General features: G+C 41.9%; 1 protein-coding gene across 9 annotated transcripts in view; it reads right to left on the bottom strand.

The window, feature by feature from the left end:
- The window catches only part of Plce1 (phospholipase C epsilon 1), a 300,715-nt gene that overhangs the window by 18,538 nt on the left and 256,902 nt on the right, over positions 1–25,275 (bottom strand). For 4 of the 9 annotated variants that reach the window (XM_076920138.1, XM_076920149.1, XM_076920157.1 and 1 more), the window contains 8 exons: positions 20,912–21,041; positions 17,518–17,639; positions 16,859–16,921; positions 16,664–16,781; positions 9,091–9,222; positions 7,796–8,083; positions 2,636–2,799; positions 799–1,060 (listed from right to left, as the gene is read on the bottom strand). In XM_076920138.1, the coding sequence (XP_076776253.1) occupies positions 799–1,060; positions 2,636–2,799; positions 7,796–8,083; positions 9,091–9,222; positions 16,664–16,781; positions 16,859–16,921; positions 17,518–17,639; positions 20,912–21,041 (1,279 nt within the window). The remainder of the gene's footprint in view (positions 1–798; positions 1,061–2,635; positions 2,800–7,795; positions 8,084–9,090; positions 9,223–16,663; positions 16,782–16,858; positions 16,922–17,517; positions 17,640–20,911; positions 21,042–25,275) is intronic. The other 5 variants (XM_034497211.2, XM_034497226.2, XM_076920200.1 and 2 more) reach the window with 3 other exon arrangements.

Genomic DNA, 25,275 nt, shown 5'->3' with positions numbered 1-25,275 from the left:
TCCTTTAAGCTGTCCTCTGACCTTCGCAGGCACCCACCCACATATGCACATGGAATAAATAAATACAATCATTTTTCAAAGATAGAAGCACCAGACATGTACACGCAAATGAGGATTATGTGACTATACTTTAGAAAGCCAAACCAAGGAGCGAGGTCTTAGAGGAGATGAAACCTTCTGACATCTTGGTTTTGGCTTTCTACTCTTCAAGACTGTGAAAAAATAAATTGGGTTGTCTTATATTGTTCTGGACACTCTACCAAACACATATAGTGACCAGGGGATGCTTGCACAGGAAAAAGAGAACAGGAAATAAACAAAAAGTGGGAAAGTATAACATGTTTGCAGAACCCAGAGGATATCAGCTTGGGTATGGCTGGGAGGGTGGGGAACATGTATGTATAACTTGATACTCAGGGTAGCCCAGCAGTCGTATCACTGGAAGGACTTCAAAGGCTGAATCTTAGACTGTACCTGAGACCTACTGAATCAGAGTCTATACATTATTACCAAGAGCCCCAGGAGGGTCTATGTACATCATAATTTGTGAGGCAACACAAGGAACTGAAATTCCTGAGGCCCACAGTCAAGCCAACCCACAGGCCAATGGTGCATGCCTTTGCCTTTCACCTAACACACACCTTTCCAGTTCTGCTAGGCTTCCCATTCAGCTGTGGCTCACTTAGCTGCTACTGCACCCCAGCTCTCCCTCCCTTCGTTTTTTATCTCCTTGCTTCATTTTTTTTGCTTTAAAATTCCCCCGCCCCCGGCACTGCAGATACTGTTTGCGACTTTTACCTCGTTTTAAAGCTCTGAGTGGAATGATTCTCTGAGCTGTTATCGCCGAGCTGTTGTTCTCCACAACTGCGAAACGAAGGAATACAAGATCTTCAAAGTGAACCCGGAAGAGAAACTGCTCATTCCACATGGGGTTCAGAGTGTTTCGATGGATGGGTTTTGTGCGGAAATGGCAGCTGTCCAGGGGCATGCCCAAGACGTCAACTTCAATGCATGGACTTCCGGTGCTGTTACTAGGGCACACATTCTGGCCAGAGATGATCTGAAGGGGAAGACAAATGATCAAGGTCACAGAAATGAAAGAAAAGCAAAGAGACTGGTTCTCTTAGCCTCTGGCCACAGAGAATGCTACAATGGATGAGGTGAGTGGTTAATAAAACACTTATGCAAATCCAAGGTGTTAACTCAGGTAATCATGCAGCTAGAACCACTTGAAAACCCTATTTTGCTTACAGCATTCACTTGAACTGAGCCTCTCAAGGGTCAAAATCTGAAATATTATAAAAAAGAAGCACTGGAACAAAGCTGAATTTCTTACAGATCACAAGAGAAGATCCTACTCCCCATAAACACGAGTTGGCTATTTATATTCTATTTTAAGTGCCACAGGATTATAGTTTACAACTACAAAATCTTCTTCAATAGTTTTGGAAGAAGCCATGGAACACTATTAACAGAAATTAATTCATAGCTCGATGAAAAAATACAAAATGAGGACCTGACACTCCTGGGTGTGGGTTGAGGAGAACGTTTATTATAGACGTGAGGGAAGGTACAGCCAGAGGCATCTGGAATGGGCCAGGCTGAACATGACTGACAGACTAAACCAGGTAGGGCAAAGGGGAAAGCCAGAAGCCAAGAGACCATGAGAACTGGAACCAAGAGCCATGGCCAAGAGGCAAAATAAGGCAAAAGGATCTGCAGACAAAATGGCTGGGTTATATAAGAATCAGAGAAGCTGGATGAAGGGAAGTCCAGCCCTGGGCAGGGGGCAAGATATGGCAGCCAGGAAAACTTGTAACAGGTACTGGGCAATATTGAGAGAGGCTGGCAGACAGAATCTGCTTTGACATGTTAACAGGCACCCCAGTTAGCTGGTTTTGGTGTTTTCTTGTGATTTAACACTAGCCTTCTATAAATGGATAAAACAAGTCTACTCTTGCTAAAATGGTCTGTTACAAAAGAGGCAACTGCTCTCCTAGCTTAGAGTGAAAGATCACCCACCAACTTGGGTGATGAGAGAATGTTTGAACAGTTACCCCAGGGACTTGGATCGCCACGAGGATGCTTCCTTTGGGAAGAGAAAAATGAGATTTAAAGCTGAAAAAAAATGAACTGACTCCTGTTCATTGCCCTCTCCTATCTCCTGCCCTGATCTGTTTCCTCTGTTAGCTAAGGGGAGCAAATGAAGAAGGAAGCAGAGGTGACCAACAGCCTGAAGTTTTCTACTTTAGGCAGCAATTTGTAGAGTTTTGCCAATAACTCAGTGATGATTTAAGTAATTGGAAGCACAAGGTTAGACTGGAAGCAGGAAATATGTCTCATTGTGTGTATACACTGATGCCAGTCTGTCTGACCTAGGAAGGAGCTCGACATTTATGGGGACAACATTATGATTTTGGGTATCCCAGAAGACAAAATGACCATTATTAGTTTATGAGATAGGGCAGGAATCTCATAACTCCACCTGCCTGGCTCAGAAACACAGAGTCTGTGACAGCATACCTAACCTCAGCCACTGCTTTCTTGGAAATATGAAATTATTGCAAGAACTAAACCTGCGTGATTTGAAACACGCAGATTCATTCTCATCCCCGGACCACAGGGGTGTACTCACAGTTAAAGAATAGATAGCAGGATCCATGGTGTCTAGGTCTCTTTCCAGTGGAGAAAACTTCTGGTACATAGGACAGCTTTTATCCCACAGGACAGGGGGCTTCAAAACATAACCACATCCGCCATTTGCCTCAAACATGGCAGCGTTTAAATGTAAAGGAAGATCTGCAGAACAAACAAAGCCAAGATTACACATTATTTCATGAAGAAGAGACAAACAGCCCTTCACTCTGTGCTAGCCAGTTTTTGTCAACCCGACAGAAGCTAGAGTTGTTTGGGGAGAGGAACTTCAGTTGAGAAAATGTCTCCCTCAGATTGCCTGGAGGCAGCTCTGCAGGGCATTTTCTTGATAAGTGATTGATGTAGGAGGGCCCAGGCCTCTGTGGGACCTCTGAGCAGGTGGTTCTGAGTTGTGTAAGAAAGCTGACTGAGCAAGCCTGGGAAAGCATGTCAGTAAGCAGTGTTCCTCTATTGCTTCTGCTTCAGTTTTTGACTTGAGTTCTTGTCCCGACTTCTCTCAGTAAGGAGTGAGACCGGAGTTGTAAGCTGATGTAATCCCTTTCCTCTGCTATCTGCTTTTGGTCAGGTATTTTAGCACAGCAATAGAAACCCTAACTGAGCCACGCTCCACAGACTGATGAATGTGAACCATATGCCAGGTTGTATTAGGAATAAGAGAGGTACAGCAGATAAAACAAAAACAAAACAAAGCAAACAAACCACCCACCACCATCATCACCACTACCATCACCACCACCACCAAAAACCACTTTGCTCACATCAATGAACATGCCCCATGTTCCAACTCTAAGCTAGGTCTGCCTCTTCAGAACTTCTGCATGTAAAACTTCACTACATCTAACAGAAACCTTGGCTACAATACCTCATGTTATCCTGAAGTTTGGAACAAAATCATTATCTTGGGAAAGAGTCGTTTTGTTTCTTTTTCATCTACAAATACCAAATCATGCACACCATTTTATAGCCAATTCTTGCTATTTCAAAGGTAAGATAAAATCTTAACGATGCAAGGAAGAAAAACAGCACTTCCTTGAAATCTTAATTTCGGCCCATAATTATTTTTACTTCTTTTTTGTTATAGCTAAATATGAACAAAAGTCACCACATATGATTCACATCATGTCCACAGGCTCCTCCACCATAAACTTTAGAAACCCTCACAAAAGCTTTGAGTGCTTTGTCGCCAAATTTTATTTGGCACATTTTTTGATGAGTGACTGTGTGTGCAGTTTCTGGACTCTTCCACCCTCACGTGCTCATTGGATGGCTCAATCTGCAGAAATGTTGCCCAAAAGAGCAAAAGGTTTATGAGACACACCTGACTAATGTTCCTTCTTGCAGATTCCTTCCATGTGCTGAATGAACTTTGCCACAGGAACCAACATCAAGGCAAAGTGTGCTAAGTGCCTTTGAACAACAAAGACTTGGCCCCTACTCTTGTATCTGTGTATAAGAAATTTCCCATGTGTCTGGAGTTGGCCAAGTGTATGTTCAGGGATTCCTGGAGAAGACGTATTAGGCACATCAAGCTCCTTGGGCTTTCGTCTCCTCTGTTGAACTCAGGTTCCTTCCAGTTCTCATGTGACTGACTCACAGAGCATGTGCTGTTCCTCCCCTGGCCACTCTGTGACGTGAAACAGACACAGCTAGGATGACTGAGTGAAGCCATCAAGCTCGATTGAGATGGTTAAACATCAAATGGGTTTTACCCCCAATTTGAAAACAGCATCCCTAATCTTAAAATCCAAAATCCAATACGTTGTGAGCATTGATACACCACCACAATGTGAAAATCCCTGTCTGACCTCATGATGGGTTGTGCTCAAAAGAGTCTATGAATATAGTTCTACAAATATTCCAAAAATTTGAAATCTGAAAATAACCAACTAACTAAACAGCAAAACTTCACATCCACAAACACTTCTAGTCTTAAGCATTTTAGATAAGGGATGATCAACCAGCATCCTTACAACAGTAATAAGTGCCTTACATTTAAAGGTGTCAACTTCACTCAAGTTTGGGGTCAGACATTCTTTGCACTGTGTCTAACCTAATTGCTTTTTAATGCTTTTTTTTTTTTTTTTAAAGACCAGGTCCCACTGTGTATCTCAGGGGCCTGAAACTTGCTACATAGACTATGCTGGCCTTAAACACACAGAGACTGGCCTGCTTCTGCCTCACAATGCAGGGGGATCTATCTGCCTGTCTCTGTCTCCAAGTATGCAACTATTAGCTATTAACATCTTTAAAGCATCTTTTCTTAGCTAAGATCCCATTTGGTACTCCAATATGTAAAACTGTGAAGCTGTTCAGTTCAAAATAAAAAGAGGCTCAAATATAGTCCTCCGCTGTCTTCAAGGGGCGTTCCAGTGGTCACCTGCTGCTACAGCTACAGTTTGGAAACCCGTTTGTACCTGAATCAAAGGAAGGACATAAACCAGCACATCCTGATTGGTCTGTCTGAATCAATGCATACTAGAATAGATCAGACATACCATTTACCTACATGGTCTCCTAATCACTTAAAACACTATGGTAGGCAGATACCACACTCAATAATAGTTAGCCTTGTATTTAGGATCTTGAAAAAAAAATCACACTGAAAACTGCAACTTTAATCCAATAAGGCATAATAAAGCAGCTTTTTTTCCTGACTGGGGATGTAATGCTTACATTCTTGTGAGTTCTGTATATAAAGCAAGATTCATTCTGACCTACAGAAAGAACTCAGATGGGCTGTTGCCGATGGTAACCATAGCTTTGCATATCAGCTTCAGGTCCACAGGCTCAGTGGTCACTGTTATTGAGCATGGACCTGCTGATCACTTCTTGGAGTTTACAAGTCAGCTGGAAGCTTGAAAATAGACTATAGATGGTCCTAGTTCCACAGACACCCCTGGGAGGCACCAAGGTCCTCTGACATCTACAAAATGGCAAGGCAGATGAGTCCTGTGAGATAAGGATGCTAGCAAGACACTAGGAAAGGTCTTAGAAAATCAAGAACTTCTTAACCTAGAAATTACTTTGAACAACAGAAAAATGGTTATTTTGATATTGATTGCTTATCTGTCTGTTTGGATTCTCAAGTCACAGAGAAGCACCGGAAGATATCTTCTTATGGTTTGAATGTGAAATGTTTCCTGGAGGCTCATGTGTTTAAACACTGTGGGAAGTGTTTGGGAAGGCTGTGGAAGCTTCAGGAGGTAGAGCTTTGTTGGAAGAAGGGGATCAATGGGATGGGCCTTCAGATCTTACAGCCTAGGTCCATTCCGTGCCCCTTCTCTGATTCCTGACTGCGGATGCATTGTGACTAGCTGACCTCCGATTCTCCTGCTGTGCCTTCCCTGCTTTGATTAACTGTACCCTCTCACTAATGTGCCAGTGTGAAAAGTAAAAGATCTAGACCCGGAAAAAAAAATCAAGAATCATAGGTTCACACTTCGGTGAGGTCAATCAGGACAATCTGCCTCAGCTCAAGGCAACATGTACTTATTGATTATCTACTGTGTGAAAAGTCTTCAGGAAAGCTTCAGCCACAATTGCATAAACGAAGGCCAGTCTTACAGACAGAAACACCGGCTCTGCAGGAAGCTTGTGCCTTGTGCAGCAAGGGTGGATGTTTAAGACTCGATGAGTAGAACTGAGAGAGATTAGATGATAACACTCTTTCTGGGTGGCAAGGCTATGCAGAGAACCTTGCAGATGATCCACACAACAGCCATCTGCCTCCCTTGAGTGAGGTAGCTCCAACAGGTGCTCCCAGCCTGATCAGGGGAGACTAAAGACTGCAGGGGTGGCTGGAAGGCACTCTGAAGCTCAGTTTGCATTGTGGACTGTGGAGTAGGCTCAGGAGTGGTAACTTCTTCTATTCCCCTCAGCTAGGCCACCGGTTGCCATCGGTGGAGCCAGCGTGTCTGCACCAGTCCTGGCACTTCAGGAACAGGGCACATCCCAAGCCAAGCATTCTTATATTTCCTTGAGAAAACCACTGTGCTAGTTATTACAGTCCAGGAAGCCTTGGACTCAGCGATACAGAGAGAGCCAGGGAGGTGAAGCCACAGGTCACTTGTGAAAGATCGAAAAGCAATGGAAAAGAAAAGTTTTACAACTCTAAAAGTATTTTGCCGTTATTTCCATTTGTGAGTCTAAATCATACTGTTGTTAATAGCTTATCAAACACCCTTAAGGAGAGTTCACATTCGCTCAGTGCTTCCTTCTGGGATGGGAGCTCTATAGGCTGCCTTCCCATCTATACCGTTCTTAGGCAATCTCAGCTAAAAACACAAAGCATGGAAGATATCGATGAGCAGGTGTGTTTAGTGTCAGCTGCCATTGATACCAGTGCCAGGCACCTCGCTGTCCCAGAGCTAAGAGCTGTGGTCTGATCTCAGCTGGAGGCAGGGCACACAGTGGTTTACCATTTGGCACAGGTTCAGATACAGATCATGTGAGATAAATGGCTACTGGCTCCTCTGCTGTTCAAGGGAAAGACAAGACTTTGTATGAGCTTCTAGGAAACATCCCTCATTTTCAAAGGTATGTGGAAACAAATGCCTTATTCCCCAAACTTCCAGAGAACCTGAACTTATTACCATAAGACACTCTGCAGCCTTGGGCAAATGGTGCATCTGAATAGCATTTAAACTAACACCACTACTTTTTCCCCTTTGAGATGAGCTCTCTATGTAGCCCGAGTTGACCTTGGACTTGGCAGCCTCTTCCTTCCATCTCTGGAGCGCTGGAGTTGAAGGGAGGCACAGTGACACCCTAGTCACTGGCTGCTACTTTCTGACTTGCAAGAAGATGCAGTTAATAAGTAAAGCTTGTAAATTCCTGGCTCCATAGAGCTTTAAAATACTGCTGGATAGACTTTGATCAAGAGCAGTTTGTGTTTCACAAGTGCCCTTAAGAGAGTCGTTATCCACCTTTCCTTTCTATCACTACAAAACATCAGGGGAACAATTCCTGCGAGCTTCTTTCTTTTCTGTCCTATGTTCTCACCCTCCAGACCCCCACATATGTATATCCCTGCCTGGACTCTCCCCCAGCCCCTCTCTATCCCAAGAAAACAAGTGTTCACGGAACTGCATTTACTGCACATGGCAAGATACAGTGAGAGTTGAGGACGCAGGCTCCTTACCATCCGTCTGGTAGTTTAGAGCTACAAGCTGTATCCCATGGAGCCAGAACATGAGGGGGTTGGGATTGGAGGAGTCGATTCTGGTTGCTGCGGGGTAAGTCCTCAGCAGCTGACAAGCAGTGTGCTGGATCAGTTTCTGAGAATACCTGCGACACAGACGTTTGGCAGCATTTTCATTCAGTGACGAGATATGATAGCATTTAGGAGTTCTAATGATAGCGCTGAGAGAAGTGCTTGGGCTGAGTGGAGAAGATTCCTCCCAGGTTTGTCGAACTCCTTCACAGGAACCTAAACCCGGCAAAAGATCAGCCTCTGATTAATGTCAAAACTTCAGACGTATTAAAAGATCATTCTCAACTGCACATCAGATACACAGTTGCAACAGAGCCAAATATATCCTGAACGTGACTTGTGAGTTAGTTTGCTACCTTGAAACATGGTGGCTATTGAGTTTTAAAATGAGGGTAGCAGGCTGGGGTGTGGCTCAGTGGTAGGGTACATGTCCACTAGGTACAAGATTTTGGATTCAACCACCAGCACCAAAACTAAGCTAAGTAATAACATGAGGATAGTAACCCCAATTTAAATTGGATGTCTATAAGCCCTTCATTGCCCTGTGGGTAATCTTTACAAATACAAAGTCTGTATACAACCCACAACAAGAAACAAAACCCCATATATTCTATCAGTGACTAAGTGGTTAAATAGCTATCCATACAAAGGAATATAACACAGGCATGCAGGAGGATAAGGCAGACAAATGAACAGTCTGCTGTGTGACAACCAAGAGCTCCTGTGTTTGATTACATCCCATCTGGATTTTCTTTGAAGTAATTTCTTTTCCTTGAACACATTACAGTGAATTCCCCAGTGGTCCATTTTGAGAAACAACAACAGGACACTGAGAATGGAAAGGAACTGTATTCATCTTGTGCATCAGCTGGACTTTTAACTGGGAGAATTTATTACTTTTACAGTGAGAAGTAATTATAAGTAAAATGATGTATCCTGTAGATTCAGGACGCTGTTCCAGAAACTGCTAGAACAGTCGAAGGTGCTTCCAATTTTGCTTTTGAGGCAAACAATGTGAGAACATCGTCAGTAAAAATGCTATTTGCAGTGAGTTCAAAGAATAAATTAACAATTGAAAAATATTTATGTTGTACTTGGGTAGTGTAAACATCTATGAAAATAAAGGGGGATTTCAAAATGCAAAGGAAGTGGCTAGACAGCAAAATATCTGAGTCATCTAGCATGCAGGACCAAGCAAAGATACTGAGAGAAGGTAACGTTACTTTTTCCAGATGTTCTGTTAAATGACGCTGTCTCCCCTGGGCTCATTCTGCCAGGATTGTTGCCAAAAATGGACTTCCTGCTTTTCCTTTCTTTCCCTCTGCTAGAGCCAGATGAATTTAGAGTTGACAGGCCTGTTCTCATAAAATGAAAATAAATAAGCCAAAAGCTACAGGCAAGAGAGCTCAACATTTTCCATCCTCATCAATGTTTATAGTGAAGTCCTACCATTTCCTTGTTACACAGCACAGAAGACCCATTACACTTTAACATGGTTGATAATAGTATTGTAGGCAATTATACCTAAGTTTATATACTCTCTAGACAAATGCAACAAACATTGCATAGCTATTAAAGGATAATCTCCAAATTACAGAACAACACACACATACACATACACACACACACACACACACACACACACACACACACACACACATTTCTAGTGAACTGTGAGCCTGAGTTTTAAAATTGCACATACAGAATATGCTGAAGTTAATATTTATTTCCTAGAGGCTAATGACTCAACTTGGGGAGATGAAAAAAATCATTATGAGCCTGGGCATAGTATTATCCATATTCTAAGTCTTCTGGCATTCTGTGTTGAAGCCTCGTGGACTTTCACCATCCACACTAGCATGTCTATTATGGTTGTTGTTCAGCTAGTGTTTATGGGTATAGCTCCTGACATTCCTAGGAAACAATCTCACAGCAAATTCCCTGATCCTCTGGCTGTTACACTCTTTCTGTTGTTCCTCCCCAATGTTCTCTAGCCTTAGGTACAGGAGTTGTTTTGTAAATGTATCCTTTGGGATTGGGCTCCACAACTCTGCATTCCGATTGGCTGTGGTTTTCTGTAATGGTAAAGTAAGAAACGCTGAGAGAGGGGGAGAAATAGCCATTCTCAGGGAAGAGCACACCAACTGGTTGCCTAATACCAAATGGGCAGCTCTCATATACAATGTATATTGTATGCAAGTAACAACATAAAGACTCAGCAGGCTGTACTATGCATTAAGGAATCTATATAAACAATTAATGAGGGCTGGAGAGATGGCTCTGTGGTTAAGAGCACTGACTGATCTTCCAGAGGTCCAGAGTTCAATCCCCAGCAACCACATGGAGGCTTACAGCCATCTGTAATGAGATCTAATACCCTCTTCTGTGTGTCTGAAGACAGCTACAGTGTACTCATATACATTAAATAAATAAATCTTTAAAAACAATTAATGAAAATTGTTATATATATACATGAAAATATTAACAATAAATTTTTTAAAATAATATATATGAAAAAAACAGGCCACGAGTTTGAAAGAGAAAGAAGGGGTATGTGGGAGAGTTTGGAGGGAAAAAATGGGAAGAAAAAATGATATAATCTCAAAAAATTAAAGAAATGATTAAAAAAATTCTTCTGACGTGATCTTTGATCAAACCTTCTGCTTTTTTTCTTATCTAAAAAGTAGATGTAATTAAAGGAGCTTACTCCTAGGATTAGTCTGAGGGGTCAATGGAAAATATATAATGATGATGATGTTTTTGTGGCTTTTCTTTCTCACTCCTGGTCCATTCAGTCCCTCATCCTTTATGCCAGGCACAGTGCACAGTGCATAGCAGGAATTTAGTACATATTTGCTGAATGAGAGAATGAATGCACACCAACCACACAGACCCAGCTCCAGTTTGAGAAGAGTGACTTAAAGGCTCCTGGGAGGCCATCACCACTATTGTCTAGAGTTGTTCCATTGGAGAATAACTCATTGGGGCTGCAGCAGTTTGGGAGGTCTTCTTCTGAAAATGGTAACCCTTATAAGAACATTGGCAGAGAAAGGACAGAGATGTGTTTAAAATCACAAATGAGCACATCTGACACTGCTGGGCTGACCAAGAACCAGAGACTAGATAGCTCAAGGACAAGGACAAGCCAAATACTATTGGTCCTATTAAAAAAAAAAAAGTAGTGATGAAATGACTCCTTATGATGGTCTGCTATGGTGTCTAATTCAGCCATCACCAGAGAGGCCTCCTTCTGCAGCAGATGGGGACAAATACAGACCCACAGACAGACATTACACACAGAGAGACTTTGGAACAGAGCTCAGAGAAACCTGTGGAAGAGGAGGCAGGAGGAGTGTAAAAGCCAGAGGGGATGAAGGGCACCAGGAGAACAAGGCCATCTGCACCCACAGAGACTGAAGCACCAAGCACAGGGCTTGCACAGGTCCATGCCAGGTCCTCTGTGTATATATTACAGCTTCCAGTTTAGTGTTTTTATGGGACTCTTGAGTATGTGAACAAGTGGGACTCTGACTCTTGTGCCTTCTCTTTTCATTCTTTTGGTTTTCCCTGTTCAACTTTGATGTGATTTTTTTTGTTTTGCTTTACCATACTATATTTTATTGTGTTACATTCTGTTTCTATCTCTTAGAAGCCTGGTCTTTTCTAATGAGAGACAGAAAGGGAGTGGATCTGGATGGGAGGGGATGTTGGCAGGAGCTGGGAGGACTAGAGGAAAGGGAAACAGTAACCAGGATATATTGTATGAGAAAACAATCCGTTTTCAATAGGGAAGGGGCATAGATGATGGCTTCAAAAAACTAAGGCTCAGAGTGTGGATTGGAGTTGGCCAAAGTCACAGATAAAATAAAGCTTGCTCAGTGACTTTGCTACCCAATATTTCCCATATAGAGTCTTTCTTGGGATGTGGAGCACCTTTCATCTAAAAAAAATCTTTATGGGTATTTTGCCTGCATGTATGTTTGTCTGCATACCATGTGTAGGCTATGTCACTGGAGACCAAAAGAAGGCCAGAGAAATACCATGCTCCACTTCTGGTCTCCAAGAGCTCTGCCTGTACATGGTACACAGACAACATACATGCAGGTAAAATACCCATATACATCCATTAAAGATTTTTTAAATGGAAAAAACTGCACATTCCAAGAAAGGATTAATACACACACACACACACACACACACACACACACACACACACACACACACACACGGTAAGTGCAGGGGATATCTGCCTCCAGAAAAAGGAACATAAACACACATCTATAAATGCACAGGGGCCTGCAAAAGAAGATACAATGGAGGACTGGAGACTCTCGGATTCTTTATAAAGACTCATGGCTTTGGAGTTTGGAACATAGTAAAGGGGATTAGGAGGATTAGAATATTCTTACCTATTCCTATATCACCGGGGATTGGTCCAGGGCCTTATGCATTCCTTCAAATACTCAACTACTGAGCTGCATCCTCAGACTGAGTATATTCTGTCTGAGCAAAGGTCAGGCAATGCTAAAGACCACAGTGTATGTCTGATAAGAATTGGGCATACAGGAACACTTGCTGGGAAATATCCAAACACTAAGGTGGGTAACATGAGAGAATACTAATCACCTTTTCCTATTAGAAGAAAAAGGAAACGCCATGGAGATGTAAGGGTTAAATGTAACTGAGACATAAATCCTATAGCAGATATAAACAGGAAGAGCATTATTTCTTGCATTATTTCCCTGATCCTAAGAAAGAACACAGCACAGCCCTGGGAACTGAGACATGGGCCACTGAATAGGTTCACAACTGTGCAAAAGTTACTTTAACATGATGGGCCTTGGGTCATCATTCTATATTCTTCAGGTTTTAGGTGGTTTGTTGTTTTCTTTGTTTGTTAGGTGTGTGTGTGTGTGTATGTGTGTGTCTGTGTGCATGTTTTGATGTTTTAGTACAGGGAATTCAACCTTGAGTATTTACAAATGCCAAGAAAGTTAGTAAACTTTCTAATACCTCCCCCCCCCCCCGCCTTTTTTGTAAGTTTGAGAAAAAGTCACGTTAAATTGGCCAGGATGGCCTTAAAATCATTCTGTGGACAAGCTTCAAAAGCACAATCCTGTCTCAGCCTCTGAAGCAGCTGAACTATAGGCTTGTGCTTCTGGGACTGAACTAGATAATGCTGAAAGGTGAGATTCACTAAAACTGATAATGTAACTTACTAATTTATCCAACACAAAACCAAATGGTAACACCATCTTTTATTTTCTTCATGTACACTAAAAATTATAATAAGTTAATTTTTAGAAGGTGTTGTAAAGTGACTCCAAGGAAATACTTTTAGTTATTCTGAGAAAGAACATTAAATTATAGACAGACTTATATTAAATTATAGCAATTGAAGAGAAACTTCAATTGCTAAGAAACAGCATGTAAAGAGTGTGTGCTGTGTTGGGTCAGAGGGATGGCTCAGTGGTCAAGGGCACTTACTGCACTTGTGGAGGACCTGAGTTCGGTTCCCAGTGCCCATATCAGATGGCTCACAATAGCTTGTAGCTCTCATCTCCTAGAACATCTCTCTCTCTCTCTCTCTCTCTCTCTCTCTCTCTCTCTCTCTCTCTCTCTCTCATACACACACACACACACACACACACACACACACACACACACACACACAGAGCCCTAACTAAAAATAAATTCTTAAAAGCCAGGGGTGGTGGCACAAGTCTTTAATCCCAGCACTAGGATTTGTTCCAAGACAGCCAAGGTTACACAAAAAGACTCTTGCCTTGAAAAACCAGATAGATAGGTAGGTAGGTGGATAGATAGGTAGGTAGATAGGTAGGTAGGTAGATAGGTAGATAGAAGATAGATAGATAGATAGATAGATAGATAGATAGATAGATAGATAAAAATCTGTTTTAAAAAAGATGTGTTTTGTAAATGTTTTAAAACAATATACTAGAAATAATAGCCAGGTGTGTGTGGTGGTGCACACATTAGAGATAGGTGGATCTCTGTGCATTTGTGGCCAGCCTGGTCTATATAGTTCTAGGACATCCAAAGCTACACAACTAATCAAGAGACTAAAAACCAAAACAAACAGAAAACAGAACAACTACATATGTATCCTGCACTTCAAGTCAGGGGTTGGGCCAAGTGGCCATCAACTCTGTCACAAGTCTCTATTTGGTATAACTTTATCTTTCCCACTGACGTGAAATATCTCTGGGAATTTGTGCTTCCAGCTTATTCAATCCTTGAGAAAAGGCAAAGCCAGTTGAATGGTTTTTGTTTTTATAGTGTATTTATAAGGAATGAAATGTGAAACAATGATTTTCTTTTTTGAGACAGGGTCTAACTCAATAGTCCAGGCTGGCTTGGACTTCATTATATTAGACCATATTGGCTTCAAACTAGTGGCATATCTCTTGGCTCTACTACCTGAGTGCTGGGATTATAGGCTTGTGTTATTCTTGACCAATATGGTCCCCACACTTGATCTGATGCCGACAGGTTAACTTTCTTCTTTATAATGAAATAAGCATCACTAGGTATTAGTTAAATATGACCATGGTGAACTTACTATGTGGCATAAATCATGTCCTGTGAAACTAAAAAGCTTAAAAATTTACACATATGTATGTTTGCCTACTTGTGTGTATGTACAATATATGAATATCTGGTACTCAAAGATGCAGACAGAGGGCATTGGATCTCCTAGACCTGAAGCTAGAAGTGGTTGTGAGCTATCTAATGTGGGTTCTGGGAACCAAACCCGGGCCCTGTGCAAGAGCAGCAAGTGCTCTTAACTGCCGAGCTGTCTCTAACCACTAAATCTAAGTGTTACCTTCCTGTATGTTTTTGAAATATTTGCTGCATATTCATTTATATCCTATTCAGCAGGATTAACTAGCAGAAGAGCAGTAGCAGCTGCCAAAAGTTTTATGGTTTCTGGAAGAAAACTTAAAATTAAGAAAATTCTATGATTTTTTTCACATGGCGTGTAAAATGCCCACTATTATTTTAAAACCTAAATCTCCAGTATTATATAAAATAGTAGCTGACTATCTCTGTCCTCTTTGCCAGGAGCAGTTCGAGAAGTGTTGTTTGCCAGGGCTGGAGCTTAGCACATCTCAAGAAGACGGGGCTTGGCATCCTGACTCCTCTGTCCAGGCCAGCTTTATATGCCTTTTTAATCGACATTCAGAAGGATCCTCCAACCTAAGCTCCTTCCCCTCCTCAGAAATCCTGGGCACAAGAGGTCTTTCTGTTTTGTTTATTTGTCTGAGAAGATTAATTTTTCTGACTTCTATCTTTTTATTTATCCTTTTTTCCTCTCTTAGTTCCCATTCATGGGTCACACAGTTGAGTTGAACTCATCCTGATGAGAAAGGCAGAGTCGATGCAGTTCAGGGAGGGACTTTGGAGACAGGACAGACAGGCTTCAGATTCACAGACCTATCATTTACTAAATGAACTGAATAATTTTTTCACCACATTAAGTCCATTGTGTTTCCAGAAATGACAAAGTGGAAAAACTTTCTCCCCTCCCACAATTCCTATTCTTATGGTTTGGGAAAAGCCTCAAGCACACAGCTCAGGAATGGGACTATGGCCGGGCAGTGGTGGCGCATGCCTTTAATCCCAGCACTTGGGAGGCAGAGGCAGGCGGATTTCTGAGTTCGAGGCCAGCCTGGTCTACAGAGTGAGTTCCAGGACAGCCAGGGTTACACAGAGAAACCCTGTCTCAAAAAACAAAACAAAACAAAACAAAACAAAACAAAACAAAACAAAACAAAAACAAAAACACCAAAACAACAACAACAACAACAAAAGGAATGGGACTATATAGTCCAGGCTGTCCTTGAACGTGTGGAGATCCTCCCAGCACTGGACATTCAGAATACTGCAGCCCTCCAGTTAGAGGGGTTGGTTAAGGTTTGGGAAAATAAGTCAGTGAGAAACAGCATCACTTCTGCTGGAGGTTCTGAAGAAATCGCAGGTTGAACCTGAGTCTGGAAGTCTCTGATGGTGGCTTGCTACAGCTGCCTCCCAACACAATGGCTGGCAAGAGAATGACTGAGAGAGGAAAGGCATGTGCCTGAACTGGACTGTACTGGAGACTGGGCATCTGAATGCTACAGTTTTTTTTTTTTTTTAAGTACACCAGCAACCAAATAGCTTTCTTTGCTCGAGTCAATTTCTGAAGTTTTCAAATAAGGCTATTTTATATATATTTATATATATTATATTTATATATATATTATATTTATATATATATTATATTTATATATAAGGCTCTTACATCTTGGAGAAATTACTTGATGTGCTTCAGAATTTGTTTTATTTAAGAATGGATGAGCGGGATCTGGAAAGATGGCTCACCAGTGTAGAGAACTTGCTTTTCTTGAAGAAGACCTGAGTTCAGTTCCCAGCACCCACATGGTGGCTCACAGTTGTCCATAACTCCGGTTCCAAGGGATCCAATGCCCTCTTCTGATGTCTGAAATCACCACACACACACACACATGATGCACATATATCCACACAGACAAAACGCCCACGCAATAAAAACAAACAAGTTAACAAACAAACAAACAAAATTTTAAAAATACAAGTGGAAATTCACTAACCTTGGAGAATTATTATGAAAAGTCAGTGATCATCCATGGAAATTATTTGTTTTAGTGACACAGTTAGGTTATTTTGGAGGATTCAAAACACCCCATTAGACAAATAGCACACTTTTATCCTTTGGAAACTTTAAATGTTAGAGATGATATTGACTCCTCTTACCTGGAAATTTTACTGCCTGGCAGTAGATGACGAGGTCAGAGAGCTCTGGTGCAATCTGCCTGCTTTCTTTTTTGTTCTGAGGAAGGTAAAACTCCTCTCCCAGTTCCATGTCATACACCTTTCAAGGAAAATGACACCATTTTACCAGAAGGTGGAGTCCCCTCACTCTGAATCCCCAAAGCACGTTCTGTATACCTCTTCCACACTGCCAGCATGCTTCTCCTCACTAAGTATTTCTTCACACTCATATCTCAGCACCTTTGTGAGGAAAAAGACTGTGTCTAATTCATCCTTCATGTTTCTTAGGCCCGAATGCATTATTTTTCACATGGAGAGTCTATACACATTTGTTGAATAAATAGAGCATTGATGATCTATATGCTTTGCTTCAAAAATTTGACACTGAACAGATTTCCTCAGTGTCTACAGGCTGTGAGGCACCTGGGGGTGAGATCTGGGTATCTCATGTGTCTTTCAGGTCTCTGTGTTCTTACTAACACTTCATAATCTGGCTTCCTTTCATCTTCTTGGTGTGAATGACTTTTATGCTGTCCTCTTGGATGGAGTGTCCTGCTTCTGTACACTTGGGCAAATATTCACTCTTAACGAGCATCTTCCATGAAAGCCTGTCCTTGATCCTCTGACAATACAGTGAGATCACAGTGGCTCAGTGGTTAAGAGCACTGACTGCTCTTCCAGAGGTCCTGAGTTCAATCCCCAGAAACCAGATGGTGGCTCACAACCATCTATAATGGGATCTGATGCCCTCTTCTGGTGTGTCTGAGGACAGCAGTGATGTACTCAGATACATTAAATAAATAAAATCTTTTAAAGAAAGAAAAGTGACACCCTACCTTTCCCTTATTGCCAGAGGAGTTGTCTGCTTTCTTTATTCTCTTGGGGACTTCTTCATTGTACTCAAACTGAAGCTTGTCAGCACATGATTTGTTCTCAGGTCTGTCTTCCAGAATATTGTCTGAAAATGAGTTACCAGGTGTCAGCAAGAAAGAACCAAATGCTTCCCTTCAGGGCTTTGTGTGAGGATATCCAGCTATTGCCTGTATCCACAAGAGTGAGACACTGGCTACATGTTACCAAAATGATGGCTCGAAGCACAATTTTAAAATTTGGGTTATATATTTAGCTCTATGGACTCACTTAGCAGTGGTTTTGGTACCATACAGATATACTCTAAATGAAAAGGTCCATCTTGCACAGATAGACGTATCCTGTGTCAAGGGGCTGATGGCACACAGGTCTGGGAAGGATCTAGTGGTTCAAGCACTTCTATGTGGTGCATTCGCGAGTTAACCAGCCTTCTTTCGAAATGAAGCTATTTGCTTCTTTTGACCCCAGAAACATCAAAGCCAATATTCATGGGAGAAGGCTTATTGTTATCCACAATGCAAAGTTTCTCCAATTTAAATTCATTGAAAAGTAAGTTTCCATGACTGTTGTTTTTAAGTTAGAATCTTAATGTAAATATGTCTAAGTATTGTAGATAATCCTAGATTTTTTTGCCATGTTTGACATCTCTATTCAGAACAAGTGTAAAAGTCTGAGAAGTATGCCATTATTGTATTCTCTTAAAGTGAAAAGCAAGAGAGCTGTTATCTCATTCCAGATTCACTATCGTGTTGGACCACAAATGCTTAGACCAAAATATCCTTATAGCAAATCAGGGCCATGCAGCGTATCAAGAGATCAATAATTTCATTTCTATTCACAGAAGTGTCACAACTTCATGCTAATCAGACCCAAAGCAGTAGAGACATAATGCAGACATCCATGCAGTTAAAACACTGGGCTTTACCTTCCTGACTGTTAGGAACAGGGGAAGCAGTAAGGACGTCTGCTACAGAGTGAGAGAAGCAGAAAGAGAATACAGGTAAGGAGAATTAAGTTGGAGTCAGATACATCAAATTAAGGCATGGAGCAAAGCACAGGTTACAACAGCTTAGATCACAAGGTGATGAATCAGAAGGTGTCTTAGAGAACTAATATGTTGTCTGTCATAGATCCAAGGACTAGTAATAAAGGAAGTGCAGCCAATCCTGGTCTTTGGGTAGTGGAAGCAAAAATATCAGGAGTTCAAGGTAATATTTACCTACATTGAAAGAACAGCTTGGGCTGTGTGAGACCTTGTATCAAAACAAAACATGAAATCCAAAAAAGCAAACATTGTTAATTCAAACCATGTTAAAAGCTGCCCATTACTAGTCAGAACTCTATTATTCCTGAGACAGCTTTAATTAAACTAAGAGAGATGAAGAGATGCATTGCAACCATTACTGAAAACATGCCATTGCTAAGGCATTTAATGGTTGCCTATGTAAGCCGTCATAGGACAAACTTCATAAGGCATGCCATGACTTCAAGGCCTATTTGGAAGTTAGTTAGCCAGAAGCATCTTTCAAATAAAATGAGAAATAGCCAAGACAGTGGACTTCAGAGGTGTGTGTGTGTGTGTGTGTGTGTGTGTGTGTGTGTGTGTGTGCATCATCAAACATTTGACAGAGAAACTTCTGGTTCATAGTGGTGAAACATCATTGTCCAAAGCCTCATGCACCATGGGAGTAGAGCTTGGTAGGCTTCTGCTTTTAACTCCACCCAAACCCTGAACAATGCATACGACTAATTTATAAATTCAGTGGAGAGTAGAGTTAAATTTTACTTCCCTACGCAAAACTAAACCAAAATGTGCTTTCTCTCCTCTGTTCATTTCACTATTCGTAAATAAAAAATACAGAAACGATAATTTAAAAAGCTCCCTTTCCTGCTCTCAACAGTACAAAAAAGCCCCAGGGTAATTTATGATGGAGAAAAAATTTATATTCTAGTGGACCGACTTCTTACAGGAGCAAATAACATCTGGGTTGGCTGATTTCATCAGTGTAACTTTTCATTTATTCTCTGAGTTGATTTGTTTAGCTATGGGGGCATTTCCATAGGGGTAGACATGTCAATATAAAACTCCACATTCTCGTGACATTTTGGGATTAGGATGCTAATAACGTGTCTTGACTCCATTCAAATTATTACCTCACAGCATTTCTAATCAAATAAATGGGCCTTAAACTGATGGCACTAGACAATCAACCATTACAAAGGCTAAATATTAAGTGGTCATTGCCTAGCATTTTGTTTTAGGTCAGAATACAGCTAGACCGTTACCAGTAATGAGGGCTCTGAGCTGAAACATGACTGAAAACAACCTTGACTATGAGAAGCTACTATGTGGAGGTGGCTTAGTGGTCTTTCCATCAGTGGGAAATGTTTACTAGTGTGGAAATAGCTACACAAGCATCATGTGTGTGCCAAGGATCACAGGGCCTTTGTTAATACAAGGCAAATGCTCTACCACTGAGCTAAACCCTCAGCCCACTATATAATGCTATGTAGAAGATGGAATCAGGAGGAGCAAGAGTTCCAGGCCAGCTAGAACTAAACAAAGAGACTCTGTTTCATTTTTTAAAAAAAGTTTATGCAATTAGAAACCTTGGTGTTTTCTCATGGGGACACTGATGCCTTTTAGAGGCCACCAAAGTAAAAGCCAACTATCAGCAGTGTTGCAGGAGAAAACATTGTGTAATCTCCGGCTAATGACACTAATTACACACAAGGGGAGCACACACAGACCCCAGTTCTGACTTGAGAAGAATCCTTTACTAGTAACCTTTACCTATCATTCATGTTTTTCTCTTTGGTGGGGCTGGAAGGAAATGTCTTGTTGGGTTAGTAATCTGAGAACAGGGAGGAAGGGGAATGAGTTTCCTCTTTTTGGTGCCAGACCCCCAGGGTGACAGCATGACAGTAAGTGACACTGTCCCCTGCAGGAGAGAGAAAGACAGAGACAGAGACAGAGACAGAGAGAGACAGAGACAGACAGACAGACACAGAGACAGAGAGACAGATACAGATAGAGACAGAGAGAGAGATAGGATTTAGGTACAGTCTAAAACTCAAAGGCTGAGGTTTTTCTGTTCTTATCCCACCTCTTCCTCTACAAACCCATTTCTGGAATGGCACCTCCATCCCACCCGCCTCCCCTTACTTCCTGTGCCATCCTTCTCTTCCTAGAGTGTGGCTGTGATACTTACCAGAACCCTGTTCTTCCTCTGTCCTCACTAAGTGTCTGGATTTTCAAACTCCTAGACATTGTTAAAATCATCTCTATTGCTCACCGATGGAGTACCAGATTTACTTGAACACTCCCCCTTTCACAGCAGTAGGCTCTGTGTCTCTTACCATCGGAAAGGGACTCGTAATCATAATCATATTCATCCTCTTCATCCTCCTCTTCCTCATTACTGGCAGGTGTCGGATTGGCATTCCCACCAGTGAAAGCCTGTGCTTGCATGGATGCTAACTGATGAGCCTGTAAGATAGGAATAATTAAAGACCGCACATGCAACCTACTGAGCTTCCACCCAAACCTTCAAAACTCCCACCTAGTGCTGACCACAGTTATAAAGGTGAATTGCCCCTTCCAGGTTCATTTGAGAAAGAAGAAAGCATCTGAATTTAGTGTACGACAGGCACTTGCTAGCGGCTTTGGTGACTCATTGGGGCCCACAGATAGCTAGAGCCAGTGTGGCATCTTGGATTTCATTTTGTGACTGGCTTCTTTACTTGGATTTCCCCCACTTTACTTGGAGTTACTCTGTGTTCCTTGGCATACAGGTACGACAATCTCTCAAGCAGTGTCTGTCTAACCTATCACCCAGCCTAACCTGTCAAGTCTGAAGGAACCGAGATAAGTCATTGTCCTTAGCCTCTCCTTTTAAGTCACTTTAGATTTCTAGGACAACAGTACCCCATTGAACAGACTCTCCACTGCAACCCGAATGAAGGTAGTTATCCACAATGGGGAGGCTGCTCCCTGATTAGGCAGTACTTGCCTAAGAATCTCACTCCTTCAGGGATGAAGACTTCCTTGGACCACCTGACAGGTCCAGGGCAGAGACCTGTACACACCTCCTGTCTTCTACTTAAAGCTAATGTCCTGCCAGTGCCCTGAAGATGGAGGTGATGTTATGGAGTTCCTCCATCTGGTCTTCCTCCCGGGGGGATGTGGAGTGGGGAACACCGAGTGGATCTCTCTCTTCTCATTGCTTTCCACCCTTACACATGTTTCTAAATTGGCAAATAAGGGCCAGCAGTTGAGCGTGGTTTATTGTGGCTGCTGTAGCCCAGTTTTTTAAACCTAAAAACTCTGGATACAGTTTTGTTTTTTTTTTTTTTTTTTTTTTTTGTCGGCACCTTTAGAGGAAGAACTTGGGAGATTTCAGAAATAATCACAAGGAACCTGTATGTGATATCTGGATTCCTAGGCTCTTGGGAAAGTCCTGCAAGAGAAAACTCTGATGCTTGGAAAACTAGCATTGGTCCCAGAGGACAGAGTGAAACAGCCCATCAGCTTTAGAGCAGGAAGTCTTTGCTAAGAAACTAATTTTTTTTCTGTCTTAAAATAATATTGAAAGTCTTCTGACCTTGAGAACAATGCTAGAATCCCTGTGGACAAGCAGACCAGAAGAACAGTTGCTAGTTTAGAGAGATGTTATCAGAACTATAAATCAAAATAACAAAACAGGCTTAGAGATTTTAGGGAACCTGGGTCTGGACAGATGGCTCAGCAGTTAAAAGCACTTGTTCTAGCAAAAGATCTGGTTTTGATTCCTAACACCCATGTGACGGATCACAACTACTCACAACTCCAGTTCCAGGGGCTCTGATGTTTCAGGCATAGACATACATGCAAGAGAAACACTCACATACAAAATATAAGTAAATATTAAACTATCTTTTGAAAAGTAAGTTTAACTCCAAGAGGGATTTGATGCTTCTGGCCTTTACAGGTAACTTTGCCTACAATCGTGTTGCACATGCACACCCTTAAAGATAATAAAAGTAAGTCATTAAAACAAAAACTTGAGGAAACACATGTGTCAAAAACATATGATAGTGGGTCAAGTGATAGTTCTGAAAATAGGATGAATATACATAATTCTTGGAGATATTACCAACATCTGAGAGACTATCAGAAAGCTGTCATTTCTCCTGGTAAAAAAGACATACATAGGTATTGCCTAAGCCACTGGATTTCTTCCTCCTGTATTTCTAGTCAGAGGAATTGCTAAATTCCAGTTGGAGGTTAATGACAATAAAGAGATGAGCTTACAAAATGGCTCAGCAGGTGAAAACACTTGGCACACAAACATGTCAACCTCAACTGGAATCTCAGAACTGAAGAATACAGGAGAAAACTAACTCCTGAAGGTTGTTATTTGACCTCTGCATGTGAACCCTCTCCCCCATCCCTTCCTCCCTCCCTCCCCCTCACCTCCCCCCCCCACGCTCTCTCTCTCTCTCTCTCTCTCTCTCTCTCTCTCTCTCTCTCTCTCTCTCTCTCTCTCGTGTGCGCAAGCTCCACAGATAAATAATTAAAAGAAAGTAAAGACACAATTTGCATAAGTTTGTTTTCATTTACATTCTTGGACTCTGCGGGATAGCTTTATATCAACTTGTCATGGAGTCATTAGAGAAGAGGGAACCTCAGTTGAGAAAATGTCCCCAACAAATTGACCTGTGGAGCATGTGAGCAAGGCCATGTTCTTGGTCAGTGATTGATGTGGAAGGGCCTAGCTCACTATGGATGGTACCATTCCATGGTTGGTCCTGAGTGTTATAAAAAAATCAGGTTGAGCAAGCCATGAGGAGCAAACCAGTAAGCAGGACCCCTCCATGGCCTCTCTGCATTAGCTCTTGCCTCAGGTTCCTGCTCTGACTTCCTTTGAAGATGGATGAGCTGAGACCTGAGTGTTGTAAGCTTGACTAAACACAACTCTCCAAAAACTGCTTTGGTCATAGTGTTTTACCACAGCGATAGAAACCTAACTAAGATAGACTCCATGACTTGTAGCCGTGGACATTACCCAAGTTATGAATTTTTGTTTGGTTTTTGAGACAGGGTTTCTCTGTATAGTCCTGGCTTTCCTGGAACTCAAGAGATCCACCTGCCTCTGCCTCCCAAGTGCTGGGATTAAAGGCGTGCACCACCGTGCCCAGCCCCTAATTTTAATTTTTAAACATGTAGTAAAAATTAGAAATTATATTTATTTATTGTGCATTTGTGTGTGTCTGTGTGAATCTCTCTGTATATGTGTGTATGCCACACTGTGTTTGTAATACAGTTCTGGGGAGTTGGTTCTCTTTTTCCACTGTATGGGTCCTGGGAACTGAACTTGGGCTGTCAAGCTTGATGGAGTGTACTTTTGACATGTTGAATCATTTACCAGCCTACATTCTCTAACTTTTAAAAATGTGGTTATATTATTTTTGTAATAAGAATGTACACATAGGGGAGATGTAGCCAGGGCTGTGTCCACACCCAGATAAAATATTCTACAGTACTGTCCACTTAGAACGTTCAGTGCTCACTGGCTAGGCTCAGAAGTTTAGGGAGCTTTGTGGGTGTTAATGGCTAGCATGGAAAATTGAAGACTCAGCCACAAGATGCAAAGCCAGCCTGGGAACAGCAGCCCAGAACACAGCTCCATGTAACCTCATTAAACAGAACGAGGGGGTCATGTCTCCAGTGCAGGATTTCTGGCTGTATCTAGGACCTTCCTCCCTCCATTCCTCCTTTTCTTCCTTTCCTCTTCCCTTTCTTTCTCCCTCCCTCCTTTCTTCTCTCCCTTCCTCTATTCTTTTCTTTCCTCTTCTCTCCCTCCCTCCCCTCTCTCCTTCCCTCTCCCTCCTTCCTTCTTTCTTTCCCTCTTCCCTTTCTCCCTTCCTTTCATTAGAAAATATTGTAAGATTAGTGTCCAGTAGAACACTCAAAAGTCTACTCTAGAGCAGGCAAGATGGCTCATCAGGTAGGGGAGCTTGCTGCAAAGCCTGGCAACTTGAGTTTAACCTGAGGAATCTACATGGTGAAGGAGAGAACAGATTCCCCCAAGAGGTCCTCTGATCTACACAAAGTTCACTTTCTTTCCCCCTTCTCTAAATTAATGTTAAATCTCTTCCATCCACAAGATGGAAGCAGCACACACAAGACCCACACAAGTTTAAGCCAGACAAAATCCCAGCACGAAGAAGGGGAGGCAGGCACCAAGTTCTACCCTTAACCAAGAAGCTGTTTGTAACTGATACCTGCTGGGAGAGGGGAAATCAATTTCTTTTCAATAGAGTGGTACTGGATTTATCAACAACTTCAGGGCAGTCTACATGCTTAGATATAGTTGGCAATTGTGTGTGTGTGGTTGGTATCAGTCTTTTTTTTTAAGAGTGAAAAAAACATGAAATTGAATGGGTAGAGGATCTGGGAGGAGTTGGGGAGGGGAAAGAATGTGAATTTTTTTTAAATTAAAAAAATAACAACCCCCCAAACCCTGTTCCAGGTACAAGTGAACCCCAAAAGCAAGATTGGGTATCACTGTAGAGAAGTGAGCAGTCAAGCTAAGGTCAAGGAGCAGGAGTCAAGAGGCAAAGCACCTAGCAGAACACTGTGGAGAGTGAAGGCGTGTCACACTTTGCAGACAGGGGACAGTGCAGAAAGCCTACTGGCAGCAGTGCTACACAGTAGTGTGCTGAGGCCCTGAAGTCACACA

The sequence above is a fragment of the Arvicanthis niloticus genome, chromosome 1 (assembly GCF_011762505.2).
Source record: "Arvicanthis niloticus isolate mArvNil1 chromosome 1, mArvNil1.pat.X, whole genome shotgun sequence".
Lineage (NCBI taxonomy): Eukaryota > Metazoa > Chordata > Mammalia > Rodentia > Muridae > Arvicanthis > Arvicanthis niloticus.
The sequence above is the reverse complement of the archived record's forward strand: the minus strand, read 5'-3'. Positions and strand labels throughout refer to the sequence as shown.